At 53.6% G+C, this 23,370-nt stretch overlaps 1 protein-coding gene across 4 annotated transcripts in view; it reads left to right on the forward strand.

The window, feature by feature from the left end:
* ARHGAP44 (Rho GTPase activating protein 44) overlaps window positions 1–23,355 on the forward strand; it is a 178,456-nt gene extending 155,101 nt beyond the window's left edge. The window contains exons 17-22 of one of the 4 annotated variants that reach the window (XM_012777387.2): window positions 8,958–8,975; window positions 9,705–9,938; window positions 14,176–14,333; window positions 16,813–17,190; window positions 19,112–19,163; window positions 21,600–21,736. In XM_012777387.2, coding sequence (XP_012632841.1) covers window positions 8,958–8,975; window positions 9,705–9,938; window positions 14,176–14,333; window positions 16,813–17,190; window positions 19,112–19,119 — 796 coding nt within the window. In that variant the 3' untranslated portion in view covers window positions 19,120–19,163; window positions 21,600–21,736. Of the gene's footprint in view, window positions 1–8,957; window positions 8,976–9,704; window positions 9,939–14,175; window positions 14,334–16,812; window positions 17,191–19,111; window positions 19,164–21,599 lie in introns of all 4 variants that reach the window. The other 3 variants (XM_012777369.2, XM_012777380.2, XM_012777405.2) reach the window with 3 other exon arrangements.
* Window positions 23,356–23,370: the final 15 nt, after the last annotated feature.

Raw genomic sequence — 23,370 nt, forward strand, 5'->3', positions numbered from 1 at the left:
CACCCAGGTTGTCCTGCCACTGGGTGTTGGGATCTGACTGCCCTCCCTCCCACTGAGCGTGGCCCGAGTGATTGGCCTGGCTGGTCGGTGGGATGTGGTGGAAGTGATGTTCTGGGACTTGTGAGGCAGGTCAGAAGAAGCCTTGTAGATTCTTCCTGGGTCTCTGGGGGCACTCACTCTTGGAACCCAGCCACCATGCTGCATGGTGGTCCACACAGCCCCTTGGGGAGAAAATGAGCCCCACCCCTACCCCAGTCCCCACCCCTGCAGAACACCGAGCTGACAACCAGCACAACCTCCCAGCTCTGCAAGTGAGTCGTCTTGGTGGCATCAGCCCAGGTCAGACCACCTTAGCCAATGCTGTGTGGTGCGGACAAGCCATCTTGTCAAGCCTACCAACACTGTGGAGATTCGTGCTAAGTTTTGGGGTAGTTTGTTACATAACAAAGAGAGAACAAGCTTTTAAAAAAAATACTGATGTTCTGCACCCCCGCCTCCCAAATCCTCTTGTCTGATTTAATTATCCTGGCCCAGGATTGGGATGTCTTACCAGCACTCCAAGTGACCCTAATGTGCACCTAGGGTTGACTACCACTGAATAATAAAGAATTTGGCAATGGTATAATTTTTTTAACTTATAAAAAGTTGCCTACTGGCTCGATGTGGTGGCTCAGGGCTGTAATCCTAGCTCTCTGGGAGGCCAAGGCAGGAGGATCACTTGAGGCCAAGAGTACAAGACCAGCCTGAGTATGAATGAGACCTCCGTCTTTACAAAAATTAGAAAAATTAGCTGGGCATGGTGGTGCATGCCTGTAGTCCCAGCTACTTAGGAGGCTGAGGCAGGAGGATCACTTCAGCCCAGGAGTTTGAGGTTGCTGTGAGCTATGATGATACCACTGCACTCTAGCCCATGTGATAGAGTGAGACCATCTCTCAGAAACAGACAAACAAACCAAACTTTCCTACATTAGCCAGCATGATATAAAGATTGTCCTCATTCTGCCAACACTCAGAGCAACAAAGTATTGAATAAATCACACTGTTGCTTTCTGTACTTGGCTCCCACTTAGAAATTTTAGGGTACAGGTTATGTTTTTAGTGTACTTTTTATTTGTATTGTTTTACAGAATAGTGAAATTTGTATCTTAGGCCATTAGTCCTAAATAATAAATGAAAGCAACCCCATACATCCCTTCTATTTTTCTGACAGTGGCAGAATTCCTAGTTAAAATAAATATATATTTTTTCCTACTGCTTTCAAAACAGTTGGCCAGAATGTCTGCACTTTCTTGCTTATTGGTCAGGGGACCCCCAGGGGGCAGCAGTGGGCTGTGGCTGCTAAGCATTTGCCAGATGCCCGACAGAGCCTGGGTGAGCTTGGCCAGGACCCTTGAGGGCCAGTGGAGAAGCCCAGAGGCAAGAATGGAAATGGCATTGGTGATGCAGCTGATCCTAACGTCATGTCTCCACCTCCCAATGGCTGTCACCTTTCCTACTCCTCTCTGCCTCTCCTCCCTGCAAGCTGCCGGCCTCAGACTTGAGACACACTTTAAGGACCACGCCACCTGGTCCCCACATCTACCCCGAGTTTCCTCGGCACCCTCTCTCCACGCTGCCTGTTTGCTTCCTTCTGGCTCTGGCCCCTGCTCTCTGCACTTGCCCTGCTGCCTCGTCCATCTGTCCCGTGGCCACTGCGTAGCTGTAGCCTTCCACAGCGAGACAGCCACTGATGGCGAGGCCCCAACTGCATCTGTGAAGCTGGCCCGCAGGCCCAGGCAAAAACTGCCTGCATCCCCGGAGGCTGGCAGCCAGTCCGCAGAGATCCAGTCACCTTGCCTCTTTGTTCTCAGAAGACTAACATGCAGCTCCTCTTTCCAAGCTTGAAACCAGACACACCTGCAGCCACTTCAGTGGCTCCACAGTCCTCGGAGGTTCCTGCCAGAGCCGGTTGATGGCAACCCAAAAAGTCTACGAGGGTGTTTACACCAGGGCTAGCGGCCTCCCTTGGAGCTCAGTGTAGCATGTGACCCATTGTCAGCCTGTGCCTGAGCTGCTGTGCTGGGTCTTGTTCCACCCATCTGGTCTTTAATCTAGATGTTCAGTAATTTAGCAAAGGCACACTTTACTGGGGCTGTCCTAGAGCAGTCCTAACTGTGGGCTCTATGGAATACTAGTTTCCACTGATACACTACGAGTAGGGGGGTGGGGTGGAATCTGATGTCTGATGAGTTCCTGAAACACATGATTCAACATGTTTAAACCAGTTTCTTTAGTGTACAACTTCCTAGAGTCTTTAACATGCTGTTCCATGCCACAGATCTCTGCAAGGGGGCTGTAGTATGCATCATTTCCCAAATTTGTTAGATCACAAAGCCTGAGATAATCAGAACTAGTGCCCCAAGAGACTTGTTTTATAATTGCAGGTTCAGATGTTTTCTGTAGATCCTACAGTGGAAGGATGAACAGCACGTGGAAAAAAAGCAGCCCTGAAAGGGATGGACCAGTGCCTGAACCTGTGATAAGACAAGGTTACCTAGAAAGTCATCTGCAGACGGATGGAAAATCAGACTCACATGCTGGTTTAGGGTTGTCCAAATGGAACTTTGAGTGGCCTCTCCTCAGCTTCTTACAGAGGACTTCTGTATCTGTGGATGCTCGGAGCAAGTCTGAAATGTTGCCAGAGTACTTTGGCCTTTGTTGGTTTGGGGAGGTTAAGATACTCTGTTGCTACTTACTGAGAAGAGAAGTTCTTCCCGGAAGAGCTAGAAAATGCCTCTGCAGGCCTCACTGGGTGAGTGTAGGCAAGGCTGAGTCTTAGGAATCTTAGTTCCCTTGTCACCCACCTTTGCTGTCCAGAACAACATCTGCGGACCCCAGCAGGTCCCTGCCACCACAGCAGGGCCTCCAAGTCCATCTTACTGTCCCTGCACTTCCAAGTCTTCAGTGGATATTTGGGAAGCTCCCAGGTTTTCTTGTCTCTGCTTTCTTGGCTGGCCTTTGCCAAATGTAACTGATCTCAAGAGCAAAAACCAAAACCATCCAAATCTCTACAGACTTGAACACTTAACAGCCTTGTGTTGGCTGACACCTCCTCTGGCTAGGATTCTTCCTGACCGGGATTCAAAAATAGCACTGTGGCACTGTGGATGTCTATCCTTCAGAGGAAGAAACAGAAACCTGCCAACCTCCTGGCAATTTACTACCTGGAATGGTCCACAGCAAACTCCTGCTCAGTGAGTGATCAGTATATCCTACCTGTAGACACCTGTTCTTCTTGGAGCTGGGGTCTTCCAAATTTCAGATTTTAGCTTTACTTTCTCCTTTTTTCTTTTTCTTCTTCTCTCCCCCACCCCTACTACCACCACCCGCACCCCCACTCTGGGTCAGGCGTTTGTCTCTTTTAATTTTTGTAAGGTCTCCATCCGGGACAGGTTGTCTCAAGGGCCGGGCACTGGCTGGGGTTAGAGCTGAGGGTGTGGATTGGACAATCCTGACCCACAACTATTTTTTTTTTAGATGGGGTTTCACAGTGTTGTCCAGGCTCACTTGAACTCCTGGGCTCAAATGATCCTCCCACCTCAGTGGCCAGTAGTCCCACAGCTTTAGTGTGACCCACATGCGACATGCTGTTTGACCCACAGCTTTTAGTGGGCAGGTACGTCACAGAATGTTGTGTGCTGTGGTTGCAATGGCTGTGAGTGAATTTGTCAACTCCCCACTGGCCTCAGTTTCCCAACGAAGACAGGCTTATGCTAACCCAGCCATCCTGGGGAGATTGCAAAGGAGTTTTCCTCGCATGGTTTCCTTGTTTGCCCCGTCATAGCGCCAGTTTCCCCGACTTGGAGAAGAGGGGCCTAGCAGTGAGCAGACGCCCACATCTACTGCTTGGTCCCCAGCTGAGTGCCGAGCGCCTGCTCACCAATACGCCACTTCATTGTGTCCCTTGTGTCAGCTGTTCCGCTGATCCTGGACCTCTTCCTTACCCCGTGTGGCCTACCAGGTAACAGACTTTAGAAGAGGGATGCCATTTCATCTCCAACATCAGGGAGGCATTTCTAGGTCTTCCCATTCTACTCCTTCTCCCTGCCCGCTCTGCGAGAATAATAACCCTATAAATAGCCCTACATGCAAAGTCTCAGCTGTGGAACCAAGTCCTGGTTAATTAACCTCTGAAGGCCTCAGTTTCTTTATATGCAAAGTGGGGAAATCATAGTAAACACCAGCCTCAAAATAATGCAATATTACCAGGAAGTTTTTAGAACAACGCTCGGCATGTGGTAAATATTAGCTGTTTTTTGTTTTGTTTGTTTTGTTTTGTTTTGAGACAGGGTCTCTCTTTGTTGCCCAGTCTAGAGTGAGTGCCGTGGCATCAGCCTAGCTCACAGCAACCTCAAACTCCTGGGCTCAAGCAATTCTGCTGCCTCAGCCTCCCAAGTAGCTGGGACTACAGGCATGCGCCACCATGCCCGGCTAATTTTTTTTATATGTATTAGTTGGCCAATTAATTTCTTTCTATTTATAGTAGAGATGGGGTCTCGCTCTTGCTCAGGCTGGTTTCGAACTCCTGACCTCGAGCAATACACCTGCTTCGGCCTCCTAGGGTGCTAGGATTACAGGCATGAGCCACCACGCCTGGCCAGTATTAGCTGTCTTTTAGTGTGTGAAGCAGATTTTTGAGTGACATCCTCGTGTGTTTTTAAGACAACAACATGGCTGGGCCTACTTTTCCACTGTTGTGGCATCTGGTAAAAGATTCTTTGCCACCTCAGGTGCTTGAATGTATTTATCTGTCTTCAACTTGTCATGAGCAATTGAACTAATTCTGCAACACAAAATCTACTAAAACCAAAAGAGACTGGCCAAGACAGCTGAAGGTTGCAGAGGCTCCCAGGGCATGGGATGCTCCCTGTAGGCAGGATTTGTGGCCATTCCTGGCTGGGTCTCCTGTAGACAGCACAGTTTGTTTTCCAAAGATCCTTTCAGCCAAGGCGACCCTGATTCCTGCCTCCTTTGCTGCTCCAACGACCTAGGCCAGGCAGTAAGAAGGGTTGTGAGGACCCGCTCCCTTTACTTTTTCTGTTCCATAAGCCTAGGGTCATCAGAATGGGCTTTGGGCATCCCCTCTGAAACCCATATCGGCCCATCCAACTCACCAGAGCCCTGCAAGACCAAGGCAACTTAGGGAGAGGGACTGATAACTTATTTCTACTCCTGGTTCTTTGTTCCCTCTTCTACTTCTACCAGAGAACCCACCCCAGAATCTTTTGATGTTTAGGGCCAATGTTAGGGAAGACATCTGATGGCAGACCCTCTACACCAAGGTGACAACCCAAATTGGGTCTTTCTAGCATCTCCAGCTCCTCATGCTGTATCTGATTCATGGACAGAGTATCCTTTTTCCCTTTCATCAACATAGTTTACACTTCAGTTCACTCTATTTCTTTCTCCAAGTGGATTTTTAAAAAAATAAAAAGTACTTGTCACATGTAAGAACAAAGCACTATTGTTGACACCACTACTTACTGATTTATTTATTTATTTAGAGACAGAGTCTCACTTTGTTGCCCAGGCTAGAGTGAGTGCCGTGGCATCAGCCTAGCTCACAGCAACCTCACACTCCTGGGATCAAGCAATCCTTCTGCCTCAGCCTCCCAAGTAGCTGGGACTACAGGCATGCGCCACCATGCCCGGCCAATTTTTTCTATATATATTAGTTGGCCAATTAATTTGTTTTTATTCATAGTAGAGACGGGGGTCTCGCTCTTGCTCAGGCTGGTTTCGAACTCCTGACCTCGAGCCATCTGCCTGCCGAGGCCTTCCAGAGTGCTAGGATTACAGGCGTGAGCCAGCGCGCCCGGCCGTTACTGATTTCTTAGTAAGGGCTAAGGAGGTTGTGCGTGTAATTCTACTGATTCCTTACAACAACCCTAAGGGAAACAGATGTTATTACTTTCATTTTACAGAGAGTAATCAGAGAATAACTTCCATCGCATACAGTTAGTAATTGGAAAATCAGGGATCCAAGCCCAAATTCTCTGCCTCTGAAGCCCATTGTGCTGTGCTGAGCAGGAAAGGGGGTCAAATCACCACATTACACACAAACTCCACAAACCAGGCACTGGCCTTTATATTTTTCCATCAAGATGTCACCTGATTCTCTGAGCCTCCACCCTGTCAGCCCCATAAAACACAATTTGTTTAGCTAGCCAGACCTCTTTCTGGACACATCTGTTGTTTCCTTCTCTCACACCCCACTACAACCCACGGGGTGACCACTCAGCTTCTGCAGCCAGGTCGTGGTGCAAGGGCATGCTAGACATATATTAGAATCAATAACTGGTAAATTACCCTCGTGGAAATGTTGGAAGTGGGAAGGGAGGGATTAGCCTCATTCTGCAGAGGAGAGAGCTCTACCAAGTCAGTGAACTGGGACTAGAAGCCTGAATCATTCCAGAACCTATTCTGTGATACAGTCTTATGAAAAACACACAAGTGTGCATTATGATAAGTGCCACACTAATATAAGGTGCTGGTAGGCAGGGAGGAGTGAAGCTGGGCAGACTGGACTTCAGTGGGGCTACCTTGCCAAAGTGAAGACGTGACACACACACACCCCCTATGAACCCCAGTGATGAGCAAGGACAACTCGGGATTCCCTGTTCCTTGTCTCCTTACCCTGAGACAGTAGTGGGAGACTCCCAGATTCTACATGCTGCCTGCCTCCTGCCACCAGAAGGCGTAGAAAAGCCAGAAGAAAGGCCACCCTGGGGGTGACTCCTGGACTCTGCCAGGTGCCTCCTGCTTACTGATTTCTAAACTCTTTGCTGCTCAGAGATCTTTCCTGGCCTCTGGCTTCCTGCCTTCACTTAGGGATCTGGAAACCAAGTTGCTCCCGGTTTTTACCAGAAGTGCTGGGCCGTGTGCAATCTCTGGCATCCAGACTGGCCTTAGGTTTCCATGCAGTGATGTCTGCTAGAGTCAATTGCTTTTAATTAATTCCACTTCCGTTTTGTTCCTTTCTTAAGAAACACAGGCGGTTCTTTGATTCTGGCCACCGTTGCTTCTTTGTGTGATGAAACAATGAACAGAAATGTGTGAACTGCTGATGTGACTTTCTGATTGGATCCCCCCCCCCATCTGTCATTGGCGTCCCCTTCTTGGCAGCGTATTGAGCAGTTGTACAATTTCTGTCTTTGGGTCGAGTTTTATCTAGACATTGGAGCATTGAAATATACCAGTTTGCTTCAGAAGGTAAATGTACTTTAGGCCTCCAAGAGCATTGCTGCTGCCTTCGTGATCGGTTCACTCTGTACAGATCTGTGTTACTGTTCTAAATGCCCGTGAACATCCAGTGCACGTGCCCTGTGAACATGCGACGCTGCACGCGCGTAAGAAAGTCATTTCAGCCGGGAAAGTGCTGATTACCCACAGCACCGCCATCTCTTTATAAAGCCAGAAGTAGTGCATTCAGCTGGTGTTTCTTAGTTGCTGACATTTTGCCAGCGATGTTTAGCAGGCCTCGCTCAGTACCTACCCTATGCCCAAGCTGGTCCCTTCCCTTAGACCAGGTGAAGATCACCAGAGAGCCTGGTTGATGTCTGAAGTTGCTGCCGTTGGGAATAGAAGGCATCCCCCAGGGTGGGGTAGGTCTTTCCAAGTAGAATAGGGCAAGGAAGAGCAGACTTGGGGGACTTGCATCCTTTAGGGCTCCTTTCGCTGATCGCCACAAGAAACATCTTGCATGCCTGCCATCCTCGCCGACCCCTGCAACTCAGGGCTGTCAGTTCCCTTCCCCAGGTAGAATGTTGAGCTTTTCGTTCTTTCCATGCTGATAAATTCTGAAGCCTGGAGAGCATAGTTTGATAATCCCCTGCAGCCCGCGTTAAATACCAGGGGGTACAGCTGGACGCTGCCTCAGTCTTAAGTGGCCTCCAAGAGCATCTCTGGACATCCTATAAAAGGCACTTATTTATTGGCAGAGGGTTCTCAGACCCAAGGTGACTTGGAAGCTAGTGGGTCCAGGGAAGACACATCCTTGCCCCTTCCCCATCCCAGGCGACTTCTTGAAGCCATCCAGGGACCATGAGAAATGCCAACGGTGGCACTAGACGTGGACCAGTCCCTGGTGATCATAGGGAGGAGGGGTGTCCGGAAGCTGTCCTATCCCATGTCTGCGTCACTCTTCCCCTCCTCAGTCCTCACTGCAGGCTCCCTCCCATGCCCCATTTCCTTCAAGGACCCAAATCCCACCCGCTACAACCAAATCTCCATGCTTGAACCTTTTTCTTTTTTAAAATCTTGCTGCACTTCTACAAGGTAAATGTGTCCTTTTACAAGTGGGCAGGGTTTCATGATGTAATAGCTTTCTGCCTCTGACCAGCGTGGGTGACCACTTGGTAGGGAAAAAGTGAGAGAGTGAGCGTGTGACAGCCCTCATGCCCCCGCCCCGCTCTGCACGTAAGCGATCGAGACAAATGCTGGCCGGAGGTGAATGTTTTCTCCCTGCACGAATGTCCATGTCTCCCTTAATACTAGAAATGTGAGATCTTCTTAGTCCATGAAGCCCTCGACTAAGGCCCACTGTACCAGTACCTCCTAGACCAGAGGAGCCCATCTCCTCCTGAGTCCGCATAATTTAGAAATGAGCAGATGGTTACTTCTACCAATTTCTCTCTCCCTTCTGCCTCCCCGTCCCCACACCACACCAACAGCAACTCCAGCTGCCTTCTGTATTTACCTGCGTGCTGGGGAGGGTATGCGTTTCACCCACATAAAAAGGACAGTCACTTTAACTAGAGACCAACTCGATTGGTAGCAATGTGATAGTACAGTGAAAACCCCACCCCACGACCCCAACCATGGAAGGAGGCCCCTTGCAGAAAGACAACCTTTGTATCCAAAGGAAAGTGTAGATTTTTTTTTTTGACACTAATATCTGTATGTTTCTGTCCCTGCAGCCTTAGGAAAATCCAAAGGTACGGTATCCTCTGGTAGCTATGAGGCCATTTCAGTCTCGTAAACTAAGCCAGCTATGCGTCGTAGTGAGCTCCGTGAGAGGGTGAATGCTCCGTGTTTGGTTGCTTGGCCAACTTATTTGAAGCTCTGTGCCCATCATGAAAATAGCATCTGAGCCCAGAGGGACCGTAGGGTTAGCAGCCCCCTCCCTGCTGTGTAGACAAGAGGGAGTGGCCTGTAGAGATGTGACTTGGCCAGGGTCCCCAGCAGTAGTGGACCTGGAGCTAGACAGAGCCCACCTCACAAGGATGTACGTTTAGTTGTCACCTGCTGGTCACTTCCGTGTTCAGTGCCGCCCCCGTTCCTGCCCTGCACTGGGGAGGAGTGAGCGCCCCCCACCCCCCGCCCCCAGCTAGGCCAGTTCAGGAAGGAGGAAGGCTTGGATTCTCCCAGGGAGCTTGTCGGGCCATCATCCTAAGGCCAGCTGGCTTTGGCAGAGGGTTGACGCGCAGCTTGCGGACGCCAGCGTGCTGCGACTGTGCCCTGCTCCCTGCCGGGCGACAGGGCTGCCCGGGCCACCCCGGGCACCCGAGCACAGCCCAGCGCGTCGCTTCCCGCCGGGTGCTAGGCTGCGCTGCTGCCTCCTGACTCGGACTCGCTTACATGTTTCCGCTTCGTGGGGTGGGGGGAGCCTCGCCCGTGTCGCCTGTCATGCATGGGTAAGCAGGTGTCTTTGTGTCCCTCGCCAGCATGGGTGTGAGGGTCATGGACACCTCTTGGGTGGCCCGAAGAGGCTCCTCAGCCGGCCGGAAAGCGTCCTGCGCCCCGCCCGCCATGCAGCCGCCCGCGCCGCCACCCGCAGAGCTGGCCGCCCCCCTGCCGTCGCTGCCGTCGCCGCTGCCGGAGCAGCCCCCGGACAGCCCCGCGCCGCCCGCGCTCTCCCCGGCCGCCGCGGGCCTGCAGCCCGGGCCCGAGCGCGCCAGGTAAGCGGCCGCCGCCGTGCGCGGGTGCGGGTGTCTGGGCTTGCTGCACTCAACCTCGGGGCGGGTCACTGCCACCCCGCAATCCCAGCATCCACGTGTGGCTGTCTGCATCGCGCTGGCACCGAGTTAGGACCCCGCAGCTCCCTGGGTCCCCATAAAAGCCCAGGCTTCGCAAGAACAGCAACCCCAAGCAAACACACAGGGGACAGCTTGCCAAAGCCGGGAGGAATTGTACATCCCAGCTGTTTCCCCTTCCTCTGCCTTCCTAGTGCCAGTGGTCCCCCTCCTCCGTTCCAAGGCCCCGGGGCATGCCTGAAACCGCCAATAGCACCCAACTCTACATGTACCGTGTTTTTCCCCATACCCACATACCTGTGATCAAGTTTAATTTATAAGTCAGGCAAAGTAAGACCTTAACAATAGCTAAAAATAAATTAGAGCAGTTATGACACTGTGCTGTAACAAAAAGCCACACAAATGTGGTCTTTCTCTCAAAATAGCTTTTTGTACTGTTCTCTCCTATTTCACAGACCACAGTCGACCGTAGGTAACTGAAATGGCAGAAAGGGAAACCACAGGTAAAGGGGTGGCCACTGCACACCAGTTTGAAATTTAGGGTTTCAGTGTTTCTCTGCTTTCTCCTCTTTAGATTTACAGCGGCCGTTTTTGCTGCTGAAATGGGCAGGAGCGAAGGAGCCACTCAGGGCCTGGGGCCTTTGGCGCCTGCTGCGTGGGTGCATTGCGTTCTTTTAGGGATAGGGGAGAGAGAGAGAGAGAGAAAGAGAGACAGAGACAGAGACAGTCCATTCCATGGCTAGCTTGTGAACATTAACAGAAAACTTTCTCTGACCAAAGACAAAACAGTCACTCCCCTTAAGGAGTTCACGTTCTGAGAGTGAACCGGCGCTGACAAGTAATGACAGCGCTCCGTCAGGGGGATTCCAGGATTCCAGGGGGATCCTGGAAGTGGGAACGGCACCAGGAAACAACTGTGCTGTGTGTTTCTGTCTACTCTCAAACAGCCATTCAGTAAACTAGAAAAGCTACTTGAAAATCAGATGCTGCGGTGCCTTCTGCCAGGGGCGAGTCATTCCTGCATGGCCACTCCACACCGGAAACGTTTTGGAGACTTTGGGAAGCCGAACCTTCCAACCTAAGTCTTTCAGGGAACACACGCATCCTCACACGCCCTCACGCACCGTCACCACCAACACACAGACACACGATGGCCCACACCGACCCTCTAAAGAGGAGGAGGGCAGGCTTTTTAAAAGTTTATTTAATAAGTAGAAGGTATTTTCACTGTGAAATTGGGAAGAGCGGGCAGTCTTAGAGCTTGGGAGTTGGGGGGGGGGATGACGCTGGGGGTTCTGAGGTTGCTGCTGATGGCTTTAGCTCAGAGGGGATGCGACCCTGGCCGTGCACTTGTGGGCCTCAGGTGAACTTGGGAGACACGGTAGCAGGCAGAGTGAGTTCAGTGCAGAAGCAGAGCCCAGGCATGGTGGGCCAGTGTGGCTGACAAGGAGGAAAAGGACTCACAGGAGACTGGCTGGGATGGTTCCCTTTTAGGACACTTATGGGCTTCGTCCTGATTTTCCACCTTATAAAGGAGACTTGGTGTCATATGGCATTTGGCATATAAATGACATTTCTAAAAAATGCCCCTTGAAGATGGATTCCCCCAGGCTCTGAAGGTGTTGCAGGAATATTATGGATGGGTGATCTTGCAGAGTCACCCACGGGCAGGGACGTCACCCACTGGCTCAGATTATTGAAAAGGTCAGTCACATTGCTCTGCAGCCATATGTCTTTCCTCCCCTTTCGCCCGGGTTGACTGGCTTTGTAGCTTCTTTTGGGTGTGAGTGTTCTTATTTGTTGTACACCACTTTTTCTCTGTCCACGTGGATTTTCCCCAATACAAACGGGTGTTCCATTGTTTTTGTTTGTTTGTTTGTTTTCTGTTTCCTGGACATTTGCAGCACAGATGATGTTTGCTCCAGTGGCCGGATTCCTGTTACGGCTCCCCCTCCCCTGAGGATGGCAGGCCCTCCCTTCCCTCTGACTCGCCCCACCTTCCTCCCCCCACCCCAGGCCCCACCTTCAGCTCCTTCCCTGCCAGGCCTGGCGGTCCAGCTGGGCTCCGCCTCCGCCTCCTGCTCAACTGCTTAGCATTAACACGATCTCTAAACTCTGCTTCCTGCTTCTTGGCACCCAGCTCACTCCCTGAGCCACTCAGCCCCAGAACTAACCTGTCCTCACCTGTGCCTTAACCGCGCCTCCTCCATCTAGCGCTCCCAATAACCACCCCACACCCCACCTGTCCCCCTTGGGTCAGCCGCACCTGTGCTGGCGAGAGAGGACCAGGCTAAGTAGGTAAATACTCGTTTCTGTGCTGGGGAAGCTGATGCAGGCGGGAGGGAGCAGAAGGAAGAGCTCATCCCTAGACTCCCTGGATGGATGTCTTGTCTGTCCAAAGGAAGGAAAGAAGACTCTGTCACCCCAGAAGAAGCAGTGTTCTAATTTGTTTCGTGTTTTTTGGGATTGTTTGACCTCCTTTTTGGTGGTGGCAGAGCTGGATGGGAAGGTAGGCAGATGTTTGGCAGGAATGCCTGGGTGCCTGGTGACCTTGAGCCGGTGATGAACGGAAGACAAGTCTTTGTCCAGCGGAGTGAGGCAAGGGTTTTCTCGTTTTGTTTTCATTTTTCATTAGCAGAATAGAGAAAGGAATTGTTGCTCTTCTGGTTCCTCTGGGTAAAGCTGCTTCTTTCCCTTGGAGAATTGCCTAGGTGTAGCATAAAACTCATCCTGAGAGGGAGAGAATGTCCTCCCGCCTGGAACGTGGTCTTTCCTTTACTCCTCCCCACAGGGCAGTCGACTTGTGCTTTTATTTTATTAGCATTGTTATTATTTTAGAGACAGGGTCTCGCTCTTGCTCAGGCTGGTCTCAAACTCCTGAGCTCAGGTGAGCCTCCTGCCTCGGCCTCCCAGAGTGCTGGGATCACAGGCTTGAGCCACGGCTCCCAGCCTCAACCTGTGCTCTGGTGCAGTGCGCTGGTCCAGCCCAGTTCCCTGCTCCCTCTCTCTCCCCTCGGTGGGCCGGAGGGGTATGTCCCTATTGGTATTTCCTCCAAGTTAATATTTGGAGATTCTAGATACATGTAGGGAAGAAACAGGCTGTGAATGCTTTTATGGGGGAAGAAACGGCCATGGCAGAGGATTTAGGTTCCCAGACTCTCTAGCCCCACCTCATGGCATCAGAGTGCAGTTTCAGGGCACCTGCCCTACCCACTACTAGGGGCTACCTGAGAACACTGTGGCGGGGAGGAGTTATGGAGACAGTAGCATCTGCCCTGGGTGGTGTGTTGGCGGTGGTAGGGAGTGACAACGTGCCATGTGTGTGCCGTCCCTGATCCATCCAGCCGAGTCGAGTCGGGTGTCTTCTAACGTGTACTTTCTCCTTTGGAGAAGGCTCGAGAGAGAGCCTAGTGGTAAGGATGAATCCAGTTTGGGACCTGGTGACCTAGGGTGTCCCTTTGTCCATTCGAGGCGTTCTAGGGGCCAGAGTCCTCACTGCCGTCGACCCTCACCCCTCTCTGAGCCTGGGACGGGGGCTGAACTGGCCCTCGTTCAGGGCGCAGCCTGGGTCTGCGCCAGCCCCACCGTCCGCTGGGCCAGTTACCGCGTCTGAAGACGGGTCCCAGGATCCGGCCCCGTGTGGGCGCGTGCAGGAGGCTGACGGCCAGCAGCCCAGAGCTGCAGAGCTGTGGCCAGAGCCTGCGCCCGAGACAGGAGCCCTCGTCGGCACCCCGACCTAACGAGTCCTCTTGGCTCTGGTGGGCTGTGGCTGTAGAAGGGAGAAGGACACTTGGTGTTCCCGTTTCAGAATGTTCTAGAATTCCCATGCCGACGACAGGCTAGGATGCAGTGGGGATGTGCGGGGCCCTGCCCTCTCATAGTCCGTGGTCTCCTTGAGGACAGAAGGCAGAGGCGTGGGGGGTGCTGGCAGTGAGCACCAGGTGCCACGGGGATGAGAGTCGGACCGAGGCCAGCAGAGCTCCAAGAAGGGGCAGTCACCTGACGAGGCACCTTCGAAGGCTTCAGGAAGGACCAAGACAGACAAGGGCTGGGACAGACTCAGACGAGGCCCAGAAGAGCACGTGGGGTTGCAGTCGGCAAGGCGGGTGCTGAAGTCCACTGAGCTCCGGGGTTCTCTTTTGTCTGTGTGCTTGTATTTCAGCTCGTCAAAAAGCAAGGAACTCTCTCCAGGGTCGGGGCAGAAAGGAAGTCCAGGCTCCAGCCAGGGGACAGGCGGTGCAGGGACGCAGCCAGGGGCACAGCCGGCTGCCAGCCCCAGCCAGCCGCCCGCAGACCAGAGTCCCCACACCCTTCGGAAAGGTACGTCACCACCCTCTTCCTGTGGGTCTCCGGAGAGAGGTGGCTCCTCCATCCCCCAAGGGCTCGATTCCCTCAATGACCATGGATGCCGAGATACCGTGTGGTTTAGACAACAATTCCCCATCTGGGCGTTAGAGCTTTTTGGCATTAACCAACCCCGAGTGTGGGGATCATTTCACCATTATTCCTCACCTTACTCATTTGAAAACTGGACTTGTGAGGGACGTACATAGGACAGTGCTTTCTGTACACCAGATGATTCTATCAGCGCAGAAATCGTGGTGGTCCAGGATGACAGGTGTCTTCCGTGGACCTGCCAGGTCCTGCCTCTGTCATTTGAAAAGCTGTGTGGGCTTGTCCATGAGAGCCCTGTACCCAGGGCCAGCCGTGCACAGCTGCCCACCCCTGGGTCAGGCCTGCACCAGGTGACAGCCCCGGATTGTTCCTGTGTGAGTCCTGACGTTCAGTACTTCTCTCTGGGAAGTTCTGACAGCTGCTACACTGACCCGCAGCTGCCCAGCCCAGAATTCTGCCTCCAGAACACATTGTCGAGGGCCTACTGATTCTCTCTTCAGAGAGTCACTCCCAAGAGCTAATGAGACACTCCGTGCTGACATTTCATAAATGGGGAGCTACGCTGAGCATACTTATCTGAACCTTTTTGGTTTGTTTTAAAACTATGTCATCTCTTTGCGAAGCCTTTCACTTGTCTGAAATAGCATGTCAGTTAATGTGTTCTATATTCAGGCCATTCATACTTTCAGGAGTGGCTTTCACTCCAGGATTTGCCAAACGGGGCCGGGTTCAGCTCATCCACGCATACCCCCATAGCAGGTCCCTTTCCAGCCTCCTAGTTCCAGACTGCAGTAGCAGTTCGTCTCCTCTCCCGTCCTCACCCACGCCTCTGTTCCATCCCCACTCATTTTTTAGTTCTTTTTTTTTTTTTTTTTTTGAGACAGAATCTCACTTTGTTGCCCAGGCTAGAGTGAGTGCCGTGGCGTCAGCCTAGCTCACAGCAACCTCAAACTCCTGGGCTCAAGCAATCCTCCTGCCTCAGCCTCCCGAGTAGCTGGGACTACAGGCATGCGCCACCATGCCCGGCTAATTTTTTCTATATATATTTTTGGTTGGTCAATTAATTTCTTTCTATTTTTAGTAGAGACGGGGTCTCGCTCTTGCTCAGGCTGGTTTTGAACTCCTGACCTCGATCGATCCGCCCGCCTCGGCCTCCCAGAGTGCTAGGATTACAGGCGAGAGCCACCGCGCCCGGCCCCCCATTCATTCTTTATACGTTCTGCAAACAGTTGCTGAGCCCTACTGTGTGCAGAGCTCTGTGCTTTCCAGAAAGGCGAACACGCCGCAATAAGGCAGAGGCGGTGCTGCTGTGCTGGGGTGTGCGGGCACTGCGGGGACATGGGGGCACCCTTTCCAGCCTCAAGCGTTAGGTGGGTGGCCCAGAAGAAACTTCACCTTGAAGGTCAAATAGGAAGGAGTTGGGCCAGAGTGGCGGTGGTGGGCGTTCCAGGGCTCCCCTCCAGCGACATTGCGGTCTAGAAGCCATACTGTTCGGCACGCCTTTGTTTATGAGTCCTTTGACCTTCCTTCAGCCCTCCAAGGCAGAGGTGATGGCTAAGCCATTGTTTTGTCCCACGGGAGGGTCAGGGCTCCTGTCGCAGCCAGCCAGCTTCTTTGTGCTAGTGACAGGTTGAGCCTTTTGGTTTCTGCAGCACATTGGACCTATGCAGGGCCCTGTGGCCCTGAGTGACCCAGGTCCCTTTCCGAAGTGACCTTCAGTAGTTCAGAGCCATCTTTTCAAAGGTGTAACTGTCTTTCCGACTCTCTCCCCATTCATGCCCCACAAACGGCACACTTAGCTGGTTGTTTTTTGTTTTTATTTTTAACACCTGTTTTTTGACAGTGTGTCTACAATTTAACATCATGGCCTAGTCCTGTCACCACCTGGACGTGGAAAGGGGAGTGTCACTATGCCCTCTCCTCCAGCTCCTTCCTGAGCAGGCGTGTCCAGGCATCAGTACCCAGGGTCTCCTGCAGCTCCTATAAGTCGTGATCGTGTGGTGCCTTACATACATGGTCCGCCTCTGTTGGAGCTGGCCTCACCGACTCACTCCTCCCCAGAGTGCAGCCTCGGTGCCTTCACCACGGGGAAAACAGCCCGTGCTAGTGCATGGGAACGTGCTCTCCGGTTTGGCTGGTTGTGCGGGTGTAGATCAGGGCAGGGAGCCAGAAGACAGGAGGAGAAATTAGTTAACAGATGGAAAGATGTGAAGACTTGCAGTTCTGGGTTAATTTTTAAAAATTGGCCGCTCTCAGCGTGGTGAACGGCGGGGGGCAGGGAGGCGTGGGTGGACGGCGAGGTAGGGGCTGGCGACAACTATGATCCCTGAGGGTGTGTGAACAGGCCACACGGGTGGGCTTCGTTTAACAACGCTGTGCTTTGTTGTTGTGTTTTCTCTTTCAGTTTCAAAGAAGTTGGCACCGATTCCACCCAAGGCCCCCTTTGGCCAGCCGGGGGCTGTGGCTGACCAGTGCACGGGCCAGCCGTCCCCGGTCAGCCTGTCTCCCACCCCCCCAAGCACCCCGTCGCCCTACGGACTGAGCTACCCCCAGGGGTACTCCTTGGCCTCGGGCCAGCTGTCCCCGGCCGCCGCCCCTCCCCTGGCCTCTCCTTCTGTCTTCACAAGCACTTTGACCAAATCTCGGCCCACCCCCAAGCCCCGACAGAGACCTACCCTGCCGCCGCCTCAGCCTCCCACGGTCAACCTCTCAGCCTCTAGCCCCCAGTCCGCGGAGCCCCCCCTGCTGGACGGCGTGTCCCCTGGGGAAAGCATGTCTACAGGTAACCAAGCCGCGGGCTCCCTCTGTGACCGTAGTGAAATGTGCCCGGATGGGAGGGGTCGTCAGCGCCACTGCCAGGGAACAAATTCCCGGGCGCCACGAGCTGGCTGTGCTGGCGCCGTGCGGGGCTTGCGAGAGGGTCGCAGAGGCCCACGGGGGAAAGCAGCCCTGGACTCCGGTGGTCCGGCAGAGGGGCTCCTAAGCCATTTCTCCCAGGCCGAGCCCGCCAGCCCAGGGGTCTATTTCTGCTCTTCCTGTTTGGGCTTGAGCACCCAGGGTCCTCTGGAGCAGACCTTTCTTTGGGGGAGGCCTGAAGCAGGTTATGGTAACAGAATGGCATCAGAAAACTCAGGCGGGATATTCCCTGGAGAGAGCCCCAGGAACTGGTGGGTACAGATGCTTATCTGGAGAACGGGCTAGGAACCAAAGATATTTTTTCCCATTAGTAACATAAGCCTTGCTAGAAAAATATATTTCGAGATATAGAGAGAGGGGTCCATCTCAGAAAAGATGCACGTCCCTACCCCAAGCTGCCCCCTCTTCCACCTGTTCTTCGAGGAGCTAATTGGACAAACCCTCAACTACTTAATTTTATTTTGATTTAAATTTAAAAACAAAGGCGGAGCTGTCTTCCCGCAGAAAATCGCATAGGCATGAAATCAGGAACGCACACCACACTCAGCCAAAACCATTGACTGGCTGGAAGAAACGGGATGTTTTTGAAACGTCTCCCCAGACACTTCAAACCACTTAAGATCATAAAGCCGGGGGCATGTTTGCGGTGGCTGCTGAAGTCACGTGAGCGTTTTTCTGGTTCGGGGAGACAGGCAGAGTGCGGGGAGACGGGCAGAGTGCGGGGCCGTGCCTTGGAGCAGCGCCAGCCATTGCCTGCAGGGCAGGGAGCCTGAGCATATGTCTGCTCCGTGTGGTCCCAAGTAGCAGAAGGTGAGGCAGCTTGGGTTGGAATAAACACACACCCCACACACACACGCACGCCCCCGCACCGACACACACTTTCAAAAAACAACGCTGTCCCTAGGCCCGAGGGTGCACGGGGACTTCTCACGGATATTGCACGTTTTCCCGCATGTCCTTCTCCAAAAGAGTAGTTTCTTTTTCCTTCGGTTAGACGGGAGCCTGTGGGGCCCGGCTCCTGGCTGCCTATGAAAGGCTAGTCACGTTTGCAAGTGTTTGCGATGGGTCAGGTTTCAATATTATGGGGAGGAGCCATCTGGCGGTTTGGCGTCTTTATATTTGGTTGTGATTAATGTTGAATGTGCCACTGCTGTCATCGCTCTGAGGCTTATTAACAATTAAGGAAATTCCTCTAGGAAAAATGGCAGTGAGCATCCTCCCCCCGCCCCCGGTTCTTGGTGGTGACGCATGTGTCCTGAAGGGCCGTGGTGGGGACACAGGCCTGGAGGAGGGAACCTGCCTGAGCGCCCGTGGTCACCCAAGGCAGCCCTGGGGGCTGCTTCTCCCATCCAGCCGCCCCCAGGGAGGGACACGGCATAGTGTCCACACTGCAAGCAATAGAACGAGCAGGGGACAGCACTCAGGAGAGGCAATAAAGAGTGGAATGGGAGGAGAAATTGGGGAGCAGAGTGGGCAAGAGAAGGTATAGAGCACAGCGCCCCGACACGAAATGGAACCACCGGCCCCCCACCTCACAGTCTGAGAACCCTGACCCGTGGAGTTAACAATGCCCCTTGCCCTCTGCAGACGCTGTTTTGTTTCAATGTCCTTTTGCCAGCAGACTGTTGTCTCGTCCCATCCACACAGGCCTGAGCCAGTGTAGACTCCACAATGGTTTGGTGTGGCCCCACCTGGGACTGTGATATCGGCATAGTTTTTTTCTTTGTGACGTTCTTGTTTTGTCGTGTTGATACCTTTCTCCGAATCCTGTCATTGTGTTCTTGCAGCTGTGTGACATGAGTGGCGCAGTTTTGGATACGTGTGAGGGGGATTTGCAGGGTAAGCTGGCCCCAGCCTCGCCCCCTCCGCCCCGTAGCCAGGCCAGCCGCCGCCCGCTCCTCCCTCGGCCCCCGCCTCTGCATGTGGCTCGGCCGTCCGCATGGCTGCTTCGCCCTCCAGCCCCCGACTCAGCAAGGAGGAGCCGATCCGTGGCTCACCTGGCTCTGAGGGGTCGCTGGCCTTTCCCTCTGTCTCTGCACAGGAGGAGCTGGGGAGAGAGCAGCCAGCAGCTTAGCTGTCCTGTGCCCCACCTTCTCTTTCGCTAGCGTCACCTCCTTGCCGTGCCTCCTCTCTCCTCGGGTGCAGGATGTGGAGGGTGACAGATCTGTCCCTCATATAACGGATCTGGGGGAGTCTTTTGTGCCCAGTGCCCTGGGACGTTCACCTGCACACCTTCGCTTAGGAAGGGGTCCCCAGGTTGAGTGCGCGGGCAAATCCTGAAGCATCTGTAGTGTTAGAACTCAGCCCGAGCCCCTCTCCCCACCCCGCGGTGCTGGCCAGCCGGATCCTCTCTCTCCGGTGCAACAGAGTATCTTGGAGCATTTGTATCGGTATCTGCTAGGTCTCCTCCTTCTCCAGAGAGTAGACGCTCAAAACTAAAGCCAAGGCAAGAACATGAGGGAAGCAGAAAGGAATTAGGTGTATCTGCCTCAGTAAGGAGGAATGGCCACAGTAAACCGGGGTTTCCCCCCATTTTGGCCCATGATCCTGCAGAGCCTCGGGCAGGTCTCCTGGCAGAGTGGCCTGGAAACCGGAAGTCACAGCTTCCCTGCCCCCAGGAGTGCTGGTTTGGGCTTCTCCCCCAGCCCTGTTCCCTTGCTAAGTGGCTCTTCTCCCTCAGGGGTCTGGATAAGGGTACGGCAGCTCACATCCAGGGCCTGTCTCGGGCATGTCTAAACTCGTCACCCTGACTATTCCCATCTGACTGCTGAGGTGCAGGGAAGGTCAGAAACTTGTCCAAGGTCACACATCTACTGCGTGACAGATTTGAGATTTTGAAAGCAAGCAGTGGAGCTTGTGCTTACCTGATGGTGAGCCCCCACGTGCCGGCCACAGGCCAGTGCAGCCTCACACCTGTGCGTGCGGAGGGGCCAGGCAGCGAGGGGAGAGCAGAGGCAGGATGTCGGGGCCCGCGGACACCCTGGGAGGCAGAAGAGCCACCTGCTGCAGGAAAAGCAGGTGAACCTAGCAAGCCTCAGTGCCCACCCCCACCACCACCAGATCTCTCCTCCTCCACCAGGCAGCGACACAAAGACAGGCTGGGTGACATTTAGAGGACTCTCTGTGGGGTGGGAGTGGGGTGAGGGAGGAGGACCTTGTCCAGAGCTTCCATGTTTGTATGATGTCTTTTAGGGCAGTGTCCGAGTGTCTGTCTGTACACGCAGTGTGGTATTCCTCAGTCTGAACACGTGTCTTACAAAAAGCAAACAGAAACCCCACCTCCCGAGGGCGGTCCAGGGCTGCTCTCCCGCTGGGTTCACTGCCTGTATCACCCCAAGTGCTGCTGCAGCCCAGGCTGACAGCAGGCTAGGCGAAGAGCAGAAGCCAGCAGGCAGAGTTGGGGAGACAGCGTGACGGGGGAAAGGACCCCAGGGTCTGTGCCTCTCTGGCTCCCGCACGTGCCAGTTCGCTCCTGCAGCCCCCAGAGCAGCAGGCTCGGCCTCACCAGCATCCGCCAGGGCAGTGGCTGCGGCCCCAGGGCCATTTCCAGTGTGAGTGTCCAATGGGGGCCTTGCACATACTGAGCCGCTGCTGGCTCTGAGGACTCCTGTCTCCTTTGCCGACTCACGCATGTCCCCGCTGAGCCCTGTCACTCCAGGTACATCCTTCCTGACTGTCTCACCAGGAAGAATGACCTCTGAGTGCTTCCAATAAGGATGTGACCAGAGGTGGGGTTGTCCCTGCGTCAGGGAATGACAGTTTGCTGCTGTGCCTACCAGAGTCCTGGGGGAGGCCCTCTGCTCTGCCTCCACCAGCCACCCTCAAAGTCACTGTGTCCAAGTGAGGACACAGGTGCAGGGTGCCCCCCCCCATTCATGGATTTGGGAGAAGCAGCGAGCATTTTTCTACTCAGGCCCTGTCCCTGTAGACTCTAGGGGACAAATGCAGTCTGATACAGATCCCCAAAAATGATGTCACGAAGACCTGCCCCGAGAGCACCCTTCTCAAGAGCCGAGCACCGGGTGGCCTAGCGGGGCAGCGCTGTTCTAGCCTTCCCCTCTGACCCGCTGCGGCACGTCCTGGATGCTCAGGTACTGCAGGCTCATGAGGGAGAAGCTAAGCAGGCCCCGCCACACCTGATCACGCAGCAAAGCGATTAAACCAACCTCCAAGTGACCCATCCCTAGAGTAACTCCCCCCCTGCTGCTTTCTGAGGCTCGCCATACTTGTCCAGCCGGAAGCCTCCTTAACGACTTCTCTCCCGCCCACTTGCAGATCTCGTCCACTTTGACATCCCTTCGATCCACATAGAGCTCGGGTCCACGCTCCGCCTGAGTCCCCAGGACCGCGCGCAGCGACACTCAGTGACTGACAAGAGGAACGAGGAGGAGTCCGAGAGCACCGCGCTCTGACACGTTCCCGCCCACCCCACACCCTGTACATACACGCGTGGGCCCCAGACACGCCGCCAGGAGCAGCGTCCCCGAGCTTGCCAAGTGCTCTCCGTTGGCTCTTCCCTGTCACTGCCAACGCGAGGTTGGGGTTTGGCAGAAAACCGTGGTCTCTGGTCTGTGTGGCAATGCTGGTGGTGCAGATTTTGTTTTTTTTCCTTTCGGGTGGCGACTTTGGCCTTTGTTTTGACCTTTGCCTTTTGACTTTGTGCCTATTTTGGTCTACTTTCAGCCTCCGTGCCCCAGCAGCACCCACCTCTGCACCCAAGGGTTTGTCAGAAACGTCACCTGCAGGGAGGGGTGGTGCAGAAGAGGGTCGAGTTGCCCTGGTTAGACCCGAGGGCTGCTGCTTTCCTCGGACAGCTGATGCCAGGGCCTGCGCTGTCTGCTCAATGGCTACAGAAAGGAAACAGGACAGCAAGGACCTTGCACTGACAACGGGACTAGGTCCGGTTCTGGCGGTCCTGGGGCACTGACTGTTGCAGCTCCCCGGGGGAGGGCTCGCACTGCGGAGCCTTTCAGGCAGCCCCCAACCAGTGTGCTCCAAAGCAAATGGCGTAAAACAAAGTTTGCTTCATTTCCTAACAGTTTTCTTTTTCCCCACCATGTGGCTGAAAGCTGCCATTACTCCCTGTCACTTTATACTTTCGAATGTAAAACACGGTCTTGATGATATCTTGAAGGTAGCCCCCATCGCTCCCAAAACATTAACTGAGAGTAATTCTACCCCTCCGCGCACCTAGAGGTGCTAGTGCAGGGGTCCTCAAACTTTTTAAACAGGGGGCCAGTTCACTGTCCCTCAGACCGTTGGAGAGTGCGCGCTGTGGGCCGGGCACGAGTCGGCTGCTAAGCAGGACAGGCAGCGGCGGCAAAAACTCCAGGACCAGGTAAACGTGCTAGGCAGCCACATGCGGGCCGAAGTTTGAGGACGCCTGCACTAGTGTGTGAGGTCCTGGAGCCCACCTCTTCTGTCTGAGGTTACAACTGAATAGCAATAATTCTGTTACCCAAAGCATGTAGAGGAAAGTGAAACCAGCCACGGAGCCACCGGCCCACGCGCTCAGCCTGCGTGTGGCCTGCTTTGCTCGCCGGCCTCTGCCGCTCCTCCCTCCTCCTGAGTCCCACCTGGTCCCAGGACGAGCGCCGGGACGGCACTGGGGAGCCTCTCCACGCTTGGGGGTCAAGGGAGTGAGGAAAGAGGTGGGCCATGCATGCAAAGTCAAAGTTTAAAATTTTATCCTTTTAAAATAGATATAATATACCTATATATGATATAATATTTGTATATATGAAATCTCTCTATATTTGTTTAATTTGAGCCATTCAATCTAAACCAATGTACAGGTGTACAATGAAAAATTTAAATGCTTAGTTATTTTTCCCAACACAGTGTAAAGCCACCCTTCTGAGAGTGAGTGGGATCTGCAGACTTTTGACGTTATGGCTTTGCTCACTTCCTGGCAAGGGCAGTTCAATCCTCGATTTGTAATAGAGTGGGGGGGGAGGTGAAAGTTATCTTTAAATACATGTACAAATTGTTGTCAAAAGTAATGTTATTAAAATAGATTTATTATCCCTGAGCTTGGCATATGTTC

Source organism: Microcebus murinus, chromosome 18 (assembly GCF_040939455.1).
Source record: "Microcebus murinus isolate Inina chromosome 18, M.murinus_Inina_mat1.0, whole genome shotgun sequence".
NCBI classification, from domain to species: domain Eukaryota; kingdom Metazoa; phylum Chordata; class Mammalia; order Primates; family Cheirogaleidae; genus Microcebus; species Microcebus murinus.